This window comes from Fukomys damarensis, unplaced genomic scaffold (assembly GCF_012274545.1).
Source record: "Fukomys damarensis isolate Sample0158 unplaced genomic scaffold, DMR_v1.0_HiC HiC_scaffold_13, whole genome shotgun sequence".
In the NCBI taxonomy this organism is placed as follows: Eukaryota; Metazoa; Chordata; class Mammalia; order Rodentia; family Bathyergidae; genus Fukomys; species Fukomys damarensis.
This window is the reverse complement of record NW_022900925.1, coordinates 34,189,321-34,200,190: the sequence shown is the minus strand read 5'-3', so window position 1 is coordinate 34,200,190 and position 10,870 is coordinate 34,189,321. Positions and strand designations below refer to the sequence as shown.

General features: G+C 58.8%; 1 protein-coding gene across 1 annotated transcript in view; it reads left to right on the top strand.

Annotated features, from left to right (window-relative positions):
* Positions 1-10,870, top strand: part of Ngfr (nerve growth factor receptor) — a 32,585-nt gene that overhangs the window by 10,219 nt on the left and 11,496 nt on the right. The window contains exons 8-12 of the mRNA XM_033763109.1: positions 6-291; positions 1,064-1,113; positions 4,652-4,813; positions 5,037-5,127; positions 6,878-7,103. Coding sequence (XP_033619000.1) covers positions 6-291; positions 1,064-1,113; positions 4,652-4,813; positions 5,037-5,127; positions 6,878-7,103 — 815 coding nt within the window. The remainder of the gene's footprint in view (positions 1-5; positions 292-1,063; positions 1,114-4,651; positions 4,814-5,036; positions 5,128-6,877; positions 7,104-10,870) is intronic.

The window sequence follows — 10,870 nt, the reverse complement described above, 5'->3', positions numbered from 1 at the left end:
TGCAGTGAGTCCACGGCCACGTCCCCCGTGTGAGCTGACAGCCGGGAGCCCCCGCCCCGTCCCCACATTCCGACGACTGTTGCTCCAGCCAGCCTGGCAGAGCTGGGCCCCACACCGCAGCCCCGCCGCGCCTCTCTGTGGTCCCTCGCTTCTGATCACAGCCTTCTCCGGGAGAGAAGTGGCCTTCCCTGCCCCTGCCCCTGCCTTCTTCCTGCTGCTGGGAAGGCGGCCCTTCCCGCCTCGGCTCGGCTCGGCTCCGCTCAGCTCGGGGGGGAGCTGCCTCCAGGGATGGTATGGGACCGACAAGGCCCAGAGACTCAGAAGGAGGTCCGAGGAACCAGAGCTGTGGACTCTACACTGTGAACTTGGGGCGCGAGGGGGCACTGTAGTAGCCTGAAACCTCCCGCACCCTCCCTGCTGGCCTGAGATGAGAGATCAGGGGCCCCGCTGAGCTGTAAGTGGGTGTGGAACTCTGTGCCCACTTGCTGTCGTGTGCAGAACAGTGAGGCCCAGACAGGCAGTTACTCGCTCCAGGCCACCCAGCCAAGGGGTGCTGTGCAACCTCCCCTCTCGCAGTGAGGGCCCCCAGGTTTGTGGAGGGCTGGGGGAGGAGTCCAAGTGGCCTTCAGGGAAATGTCCTGAAGCCCTGTCCTCTCTCTGGCACCCAGCAGGCCCCTGTGTGGCCCCTCTGGGCTGGCTGCTGGCCCTCAGGTCTGTCCGCAAGGAGTCGGGTTCGGGGATTGTGGGAAAGGATGCTGTGTCCTCTGTGCCCCTTGGGCTTGTCCCAGTCTGTTGGTGCCCCTCGTCCTGGCACAGACCTGGAGCCAACACACCCTTAGAATCAACCCTAGAAGTCAGAGATTAAGGCCTCTCCTCCCCCCGCCCCCCCGGCAGCACACACACAGGATGAGACTTTCCGCGCCCTCTTCTGCTGGGGCGCTGAGCTCGGCCGGCTGTCTCCTCCGCCCCAGCCTTGGCCAGCCAAGGACGCTGAGGCCGGAGCTGGAGTCCATCTATCTTACAGGGGCCTGTGTGGGGGACGCTTCCCCGTCCTTTCCCACAGCCCTGCCTTGGCTGGGCCCATTGGTTTCGATGAAGAAAAGCAGGCCTGTGGTGTGGGAACGCAGCAAGAAGGAATCAAGTTGGACTGGTCGCCTCTAGGGGGTTCCTCCCAAGCTTTGAGGACCCCGTTTCCTTAGCGTGGCCAGAAAGGGGCTGTGGGTCTCAGTGGCGTTTTCACCCTGTCCTTGGCGTGTTGTTTTGCTTGCTGTTGGAATGCGTGTGCCCCTCTATTTAGCATGCAGGAGCCCGGGCAGGGGGTGCACGGACTGCCGTCCCTCTGCACCCAGGGCTCTCCCAAGCCTGTAGTAGGGACCAGGAGCATTGCACTGGGTGGCACTTGGGGACCTCAGTCTGTGATGAGAGGAGGAAGTACACCTGCTGGCCCCTCGCCCAAGCCCCGGGGCGTGGGACAGGCTAAGGGTATTTATTTCCTGCCCCACAGCTCGGGAGGGGTTGGGGGGCTGCGAGTGTGTTTTAGCATGTGATTGGTTCTGGGGTCCCACCTGCCTCCCTGGGGCTTCGACAGGGGAACCCTTTTGGCCCTGCTGCTGGGAGCTCCAGGCCTCCTGTCACAGTCCCGTCACCTCCCCCTTGCACCCTGTGTAATCGTTTCTCGGGCCCTCCTGAAGCCTCCACATAGAACATAAGTGATGAACATTAAATAGCAAAGAAAGAAAGAGTGTGAAGAGGCTTCCTGGGAGTTCGAGTCGTTTGGGTTGCGTTTGTATCGGGAACTCCAGGTGTAGCTGCCAACTCGGTGAGTTCTTGTCCTGTTTTTCCCCTCCGCCCACCTGGGAGTCCAGGGAGTTCCTGTGCGTAGCCACGAGGCTTATTTTAGTGGGATGGGGAGGAGTGGGGGCCCTTAGCCCCCAGATCTTGGAGAGGGAGAGCAGAAGCGGTCACGGGGGAGGCTGGCCAGCTGTGAACTTGATCAGATGTCAGACGTGAAGCTGACCACAGGGGACCCTGAGGTTTGCCAGTAGGACCAGGTCATGACCCCGCAGCTCCCAGCCACCCACGTGGCCTGTCTCTCACACACACACACACACACACACACACAGAATCTGGCTCCAGATGGCCCGGCAGGAGGCTGAGTCAGAGAGGCGGACTCTGCCCTCCTCCTCTGGTGGGCAGATTCCAGCCCTGGCTTCTGCCTGCCTGGCTGGGTGGGGGCTGCAGGGCTTCTGGCCCTAGGTGCTGCCCTACTCTGGGGCCAGCCGGGCAGGGGATAGAGCTGCTCAGCCTCTGCTGGTGGCTGGCTCAGTCTTCTGTGACTGGGGAAGGCAGGGGGAGGTGGGCTGCTTCCAGAAAGAGCAACAGAGCTTTCTTGACTTTGCATCCAGGGAGATGGGCCAGCCAGACTGCAGGGACTCAGACAAGGAGGAGGGGTGCTTTTTATTCTCCCCAGTGCACACACGCACAGAGAGATGGCGGCAAGAAGGCGTGGTGTGGGGAGGAGGGCCTCAGAGCAGGTCAGAGAAATTATCGCCGTATTAGGAACCAGCCTGTGGGGTGGAGGAGTCTGTGTGACTGGAAGGTGCCTCCTGTCTGGTGGAGGGGACAGGCCCGGACTCAGGGGTGCTCCTGATTCGATGAGAGAGCCAGAACTCCCATCCTAAGGGAGCCCCACTCCCTTTTTTGATGGAAGGATTTGGGGTCTTACTATGCAGTACAGGCTGGCCTTGAACTCTCAGTGATCCTCCTGCCTCAGCCTCCTGCGCGCTGAGATGATAGGTATGTGCCACTATGCCTTGCTTGCAACTGTACACTTTTTTAAAAAATTAGTTCTGTGGAGCTGGGGAACCAGCGCAGGGCCTTGCACAGGCCAGGTAAGCAAGCTCCGCGGAGTCACAGCCCCAGGCCCTCAACTGCATGCACTTGCCTGAGAAGACCAACTGGACAGGCCCTAGATGGTGTGCAAGGCCTCATCAAGGCAGGTGGAGGCCGCGCCTCCTTTGGCACCGGGGTCAGGGAAGGGCCACAGAAGCCGAGACCTATGGGCAGTAAGTTAAGAAGCCGGGGGAGGAGTGTTTGTGGTGTGAGGGTCTGGCAGAGGAGTCTGGACACTGACCTCAGGCGTCGGGAACCTCGGAGGGGTGGAGCCAGGGGGCACCACCCACAGATCTGGGTTTGTTCTGTCTGTTGCTGGTACTGGGGATTAGAGCCAGACACGCTCTCAGACTCCGGGTTGTACCTGAGGAGGCCGGAAGTGCCTGCCGCTAGTCCAACTCGCGGGCATGTAGAGCACAGATTCTTAAAGACATGGCACCAGAGGTCCCTCTGTACCTCGCCAACTGCACTGTAGACAAACCCTCTTGCCCTCCTTAGCCTGACCTCCGTCCCTCCTCTAATTTTCCCTCAAGAGCTTTCCATCTTTGCTGTGGTATTGGAGAGCTGGGTGCAAACCCCACCACCTTCCTGAGGCTCACTTCTCACTCTGCTGTTTTCCTCACTCGGTGCCCCCCCCAACCAGTATCCTTGCACTTCTCCCAGCTGTGCTGTTCCCACTGCCACAGGATATTTGCACCTGCTGCCCCTCTCTCCCAAGCTACCTCAGTCCAGGGCTTCCTTGGGGAAAAAACCCCAGGGCCCAAATCAGGCTTCCTGACTCCAGCTTCAGAAACTACCATGCTGCCTTCCTTTGCTTTAGACCATTTCATCTCTCTTTGTAATTAAGCACCTGTTGGGATGATTATTTGATTACTGTAAATTCCAGGAAAGCAGAATTACGCTCTGGTTTTGCTCACCCTCCAATCCTTAGCACCTTGCTTGACGCAGAGTTGGCATTCGACAGAATCATGCTGACTAAAGGAATGGGTGCACTCAGAGGCAGCTCTGTCCAGCAGAAATTAGTGCAAGAGATATATGTGCAATTTAAAGTAATTTAGTAGCAATATTACATGAGCAAAAAGGCAACAGGTAGGCTGGGGATGTAGCTTGGCAGGTTCTGAGTTCGATCCCCAGCACGGGTGGGGGAAGCAACAGGTGAATTTACTAGTAGATTTAGCCTAATCTAAAGAATTATTTCCACACATAATATTTTAAAATTATTGGAAATGCTATGTGTCTTTTTCTTTGGACTTGTAGCCGAGATGGCTGGTGGCCCCCATACTGGGCTGTACGATCCACTCATTCTGAGCACTGAGGGGCTCAGGATGGACAGAGACTCCCCTGCCTCCTCCTGTGTCATCAGTGCTCTCGGCCCCCCACCTCCTATGTGTCCCCCACACCCCGGCTCCAACCCGGAGCCTCCTGGTGGGCTCTTTCATCCTCCATCTTTGCCAACCCCAGGTATCTACTCCAGGGAGGTGGTGGGAGGCTTTGCACCCAGCACTCCCAGGGGAGAAGGGGCTGGACCAGAGCTGGGGGTCAAAGGACTCCATCTCCCATGATGCCCTGGGCTGGGGCCTGTGGACCATGTGTCTGGGGCAGGCAGCTCCTGGAAAAGGGGAAGCGGATTCCTCCCCAGCTCGGTGGCAGCTGGTAGGCAGAAGGCCAGGAGACCGGGCCAGGCCCCAGGCCTCGGGCTGCAGCAGATCTGAGGCTCGGAGGGCTCCTTCTTCGGCCTCCTGTGCCTTGCTGCCCCCAGAACCGGCCCCCTGGCTGACCATTCCTGTCTACGCCATGCTCCCCGCTGCAGTCCTTCTGCCTGGGCACCAGCTCCTCACAGTGCCCTCTCAGGACCCACACTTGGCCACTCCTGTGCGTGCAATGCCCATGCAGGCCCAATGGCACCTCCTCTGCTCCAAATGTGGGTCGAGTCACCCCTGGACCCGAAGTTAGGGGTTTGCACAGTCACCCCCATTTCCCAGGATGCTCCGGCTGAGCCGTTTGCCTCTTCCAGCCCCAGAACCATCCTAGTGCTGAGGCCAGCAGCATTTCCCAGAGGCTCCCACACGGAAGAACAGTCAGGAACATTCCGGCTCTCACCCTCTGTTCCTCCCGGGAGACTCAGCTCTGCCCTCTTCCCACAGCATCCGGGCACTTCCCAGCCCTGGCGTTCCCTTCCCAGCAATCCCCGCTCCAGCTGTTTCCAGCAACATTCTCAAAGGGCTCCCGGGAGAGGTGGGTTTGGGTCTCCTCCCTGGGTTGGGATGGTTCCCTTTGGAAAAGTCAAGGATGTTTGCACCCTCTTCCTGTATTCTAGTGACTCACAGACTTTCAGGGACTGCCCAAGTCAGCCACCAAGGAGGGCCTGGAGCCCCCAGTAAGTCATTGGCTTGGGGGGTCAGCATCCACCTTTGGGACCCCCACCAGCAGCCCAGATGGTTCTCATTCTAGTTCTGCAGCCCTCGGGATGCCAGCACTGCACGTAGGACCTGCAGTCTGTCCACTTTCCTTGTTGCCTACACGAATCATGCACCTTTGTGTGGCACAAGGGTGTGGCTTAGGGAATTCATTGCTCATCAGAAGTGGGAAGTCCAGCTGGGTGTGGTAGCACATGCCTTTGGATCCCAGAACTTGGGAGGCTGAGACAGGAGGATTGCTGTGAATCCAAGGCCAACCTGGGCTACATAATGAGCTCAAGGCCAGCCTGAAATGAACTGCATACAGAGACCCTGTCTCCAAAACAACAACCCAAAGGAAGCGGGAAGGCACTGGGCCGAGCAACACCCAGGGACCTGTTTCTCTTACTTCCCTTGTGTCTGTTTCCTAACTGGGCTTCTCCTTGCACTAAGGGAATTGCAGGACTTCAGGTTCAAGGCCACGGGAGGGAGGGCACTTGGCCCCAAGAGTCCCAGCAAGTCCCCAGTGTCCTTGGTTCTGATTGGCCCATCGCCGTGGCCTGGGAGGTGATCACCAGTTGGCTAAGTGGCTGAGGTCACACACTGCATCACCAGGTAGGGGCTGAGAGTGGGCAATCGAAGGTCAGGCTACCGACAGAGTCCCCCGAACCTATCCTAACTCAATGCGGGGCCTCCTTCCTCCTCACTAGGTAGCCTGAGAGTGATTTTCTGATAGAAACCCCTGTGAAACAAGTGGGTATTGGGGTGCAGGACCAGCCAGACAGTACTGGGGTTCCCAGGAGGAAGTGTTAGTGGCTCCAGGGACCCGAGAGGGTCGCGCGGGGAAGGTGTGCAGGTTGCTTTACTGGGACTGGACGGGGTTTGGGGTACAGGGATGGAAGAGCTGGAGAAAACAACGGCAGGGAACAGGCTACTTGGATCCTTAGTCATGGGAACAAAGTAAGAGCTAGAAATTAGGTTGAGATTGCCTGAGCCAGAGACTGTTCTGGAAGGACCTAGGGGCCAGCAGAGCTGCGAGGTGGCTCCTCAGGTGCGGAAGGGCTGGGAAGCAACTCAAGAAGTCAGCAGAGGGGAGCAGACTCATGGCAGAGGGGGGTCTGGATGCACTCCGGCTCTAGCCTTGGCAGCTGGGGGTGACGGAGCTGTTCCTAGAAATGGGGTGCTCTGGAGGAGATGGCGGCTTTCAGGGAGACCAAGGATGCCCGGCTGAGGAGGAGTGGGCCGCTGGCCATGCCAGTGAGAAGGGCAGGAGCACCGGGCCGCCCGTGTCAGGCGTGCCAGGAAGTCCAGGGTTCGGGTGGGATGTTCTGAATCCCCTGCCAGCTGGGCGACTTTGCGCTGCGCCCTCTCTCCTGGGGCTGCGTGGGGCTCCTCGGCCAGCGGAAGGGGGCTGGCTTGGGTCCTCAGGACCGGACTCCACTCATCCTGCCACAACCCAGCACCTCCTTCCCCAGGAGCTCAGAGTCCAGTCCAAACGGAGAGAGAAACCGTCCGAAGTTCTGGTGAGGGCGAGCTCTGCCAGGAGACCCTCAGCCTAGAGCTCCCGTCCACCTCCGGGACCAAGTCAGGTTCATCCCATCTCCTCCGGGGCTGAGTGGCTGGAAGCCGCCACACTCACACCGGGTAGTGAAGGAGCCGCCCAGCAGCCTGGGCACCATGGGCCCCCATCTGGAGCAGCGCATGGCCTGGCACTGCCCAGAGGGTGCCATACGCCCGGCAGGCTGGGGCCTGCTGCACACTTCTCGGGGAGCTGCCAGGAGGCCCTGGGGCTGGGCGAACCCAGCGGTGACTCAGGTGAGGGTGGGGGACAGGGAAGCTGCGATCCTGGCCAGGCCGTGGCACTGCACCCCACCAGCTGCCTGGCTAGCCGGGGGCAGAGGAGGCAACCTAATCGGCTGACACCGCCACAGTCCCACCCAGGAGACCCGAAATCAAGAACAGAGGTGCAGGCCTGGGGACCCCATCCTTCAGGCTGGCAGCAGGAGACCAGCCTCGGTGGGAGAGAGGCCCGGACACCCAGGGGGACCCTAGGGGACAGGGAGCTAATAGAGCTGCCTGTTAACTGGGCCCCCTGAGACACTGCGTAGTGACCCCAGATGACACCTGTCTAGCATTTTAAAACCTGGGAAGCACTCGTGTGTCTACACGTTCAGGTAATCGTCGGTTAGTCCTGGCGGAGCAGTGTGATCGGACCACCTCACAGATGAGACCACTGGTACCCAGAGATTTGCCCGCGGACACCTGAGGGGCTGGGAAGGCTGAGCCGGGAGCCACAGTCCCCCAGCACCTTCTCCCCCTGTGCTGTCCCTCATGCCAGGCTGGCTGTGCTGCCCACAGGCCGGGGTGGAGGCCGAGGCAGAAAACGGAAATGGGGGCTGGGATTCAGAGAAGGGGCAGAGGATGAAGATTAAACTGAGCCCACTCTCTCTGGCCGAGGCTTATTCCCCTCGCAGGATTCCGTGAAGAGTGGCAGGGACAGCTGGGACCCACGAGGGAAAAACAAAGGGATCCCAGTTCAGAGCCTGGCGCCTTAACCCTGACGAGGGCCGGCACCCGCTGCGCTCTGCTCCCACCCTGCACCATGTGCCGCAGGGGCTGGTGCCGTGGGGACCCTGGCTCGGAGCCCGGCAGGCCAGGCCTGGTGAGGTCGGCAGACAGACGGCCACGCTGCAGGCCCAGTTTTTACCCTGGGAACCCTTTCCTGGACCCCACACCCACCCTCAACTGCCCATCTCTTTGCCCTCCGAAGCAGTTCTCCAGGACCCCAACACCTTCCTTTAGTTTTCCGTCTGTTTGCTTGTTTTTTGAGACGGCCTAGCTATGTAGCGCAGGCTGGCCTCCAGTTTGTGGTGACCCTACTGAGTGCTGAGGTGACAGGCATCCACCACCGTGCCGAGTGCCCTGCCACCCTCTTTGGGGATTCCAGAAAATCTGCCTTTTCAAGACACCACCCTTGGCTCTCTGGGCGGCCCCTCGGGGACCTTCCCGACTTCTCCCACCTTTGCTGTGGGTGGAGTTCGGCCCCATCCCCAGGGACACCAGGGGACAACACGGGGCTTTGAGAGCCACACAGTCCTGGACCCAAAGCCAGGACCTGTCACTTGCCAGCTCTGGGGACTTGGCTGGGGTGGTCCCAAATCCTGTCTGAGCCTTGTTCCCTAAACACTGAGGTCCCCCTGACAATGTGCTGTGTGACTGGAAGGTAGAACTCTGCATGTGAGACTAGACCTAGCACAGCCTTGTTAAATTGTATTTATTAACATAATTGTCTTAAATTAGACTGAGTCACTGTTCCTCCTCAGAGGGCCCCACCCTGTCCTCCCCGTACCCTTTGTGGGCACAGCTCACGTTTTGCCACAGGGCCTCCTCAGTGCCTGCTGCCCGTGTCCCCAGCACTGTCCCCCGTGCTCCTGAGAGCTGCGTCCCTCTGTCCCCACTTCCTGGACCCTTCCTGGGTCTCCCTCTGGCTTGGCCTCCGGGATCTGCATGGAAAGGACTCTGCTGGACTTGGGGATTTGGATCCTAGCGTTTATCGGGTGCTCCGCCCCCCACTGCCCCTGTGGTGCCCTGGCCAGGCAAGTAGAGGCAGGGGAACGCTGGCTGCTGCCCTTTTCCACCCAATGGGTCCGGCCTGGTCCCCTCCTACCCACTCAGTCCCCTGTCCCTGAAGACTTCACACCCTGGGCTCTGAGAGCCCCCGGGGGCCAGCACCGCCTCTCAGGGACAATCCAGCCCGACTGTGCTCGGGGCAGATCAGGGAAGTGGGAGGGCAGAGACAGAAACCAAACCAGGGGACAGCCTGTGACTTGATCCAGCCTGACAGGGTTTGGCAAGAGCCCTCCGCGGCCATCCCTCGGGTTCTGCCCAGGCCAGCAGCTTGCCCTTCCTCCACTCCTGGCTGACAGAGAGGGCAAGCCACCCACAGACAGAGATGCGTGACACACACAGCCAGGCCTCGGCTTGGGGAGGCGGAGGGCAAGGCAGTGGTGACTGCCCAGGGACGCTGCAGCTGGCGCGTGGCTGGGGACAGTGCCTGACACTTGTCTGCCTCTGGGAGGCTCCCAGGGATGCACCCACTGCAACCTCTGTCACCTGGACGGCAGACCCCCAACAACATGGGCCACGATTAGCAGTCACCCCACTGTACCGAGGAGGGAATTGAGGTTCCAAGAGGCCCAGCTGCTCTCTCAGGGTCACACTATGGGTGCACAGCAAAGGTGGGGACCCATTAGAGTACCTGTGCTCCCAGAGGCCATCTGTCCTCTGAATCTGTGAGTTCTGCACCCACAGATTCAACCACCTATGGATTGAAAATATTTTGGGGGGTTTTTTTGGTAATGGGGAACGAACTCAAGACCTTGCACTTCTGAGGCAGGAGGCAGAACCACTGAGCTAAATCCCTGGCCCTGAAAATATTTTTTAAAAACTTAAATCAGATGTGGTGGCGCACGCCTGCAATTTCAGCACTCGGGAGGCTGAGGCAGGAGGATCCCTCTGAGCTCGAGGCCAGCCTGTTCTGCCTGGTGAGTCCAAGGCCAGCCTGAACTATATAGCAAGACCCTGTCTCAAAACAACAAAAACTAAATAAATGAATGATGAAATAAGTTGTGCCTGTATTAAACAGGTACAGACTCTTTTTCTCACCGTTCCCTGAAGAATACGTGTAACAATCATTCGTGTCACATGTACATTGCACCGGGTATTAAAGTCTTCTGCAGGTGATTTAGAGTGTCCAGGAGGGTGAGGTGGGTTGGGTGCAAACACCGCACCATTTTATACAAGGGGCTTGGTGTCCGCCAGGACCCCAGAACTGATCCTCTGTGATACTGAGGGACCCTGGCCTCGTCCCACAGTGCCCTGTGCATGGGGGAGGCTGTCTCGGGCAAACAAACCCCAAAGGCTCAGCTGGCTCTGGAGGACACAGGAGTGGAAAACAGGCTCCCCCTCTCCCATGTGCACCCCAGGGCCTCCAGTGGGGGCCTCCTGGCTTAGAAAGCCATGAGCAAAGTCCCTCAACTTCTAAACAGAGACTTGCCTCTCTCCTGGTTTTGCTACAAGCTCCAGGCCTCCCAACCTCTCTGGGTGCTCTCCTGGTCCTGTAGCAGGGGAGATCCTGTCCTGGGGTGCAGCCTGGAGGGGCTCAAGGCCCTTTCTTGTACAAATAGCAAAGCTCTAAGCAGGGCATGGTGGCCACAGATCTGTAATAATCCCAGCACTCTGGGAGGCTGAGGCAGGACGATGTGAAGTTTGAGCCCAGCCTGGACAATTTAGTGACTTAGCCAGATCTTGTTTCAAAATGAAAAATAAATAAAGTCTGGGATGTATCTTAGCATAAAGGTCCGGGGTTCAATCCCATACTGTACTGCCAAAAAAAAAAAGGAAAATAAAGCTCCATACCTTTTCTTCTGTCTGCCTTAGGTCTAGCCTCAGGGCCTTATGCTATTTACAGGAGACGGAAAATGTGTGGAGCAACTTTTCAGAAGCCCCCAGACTGACAAGAAAAGCCAGCCTTTGACTTTGGTCAGCTCCAGGCTGATGGTGGAAACGGGTCACACAGAGGA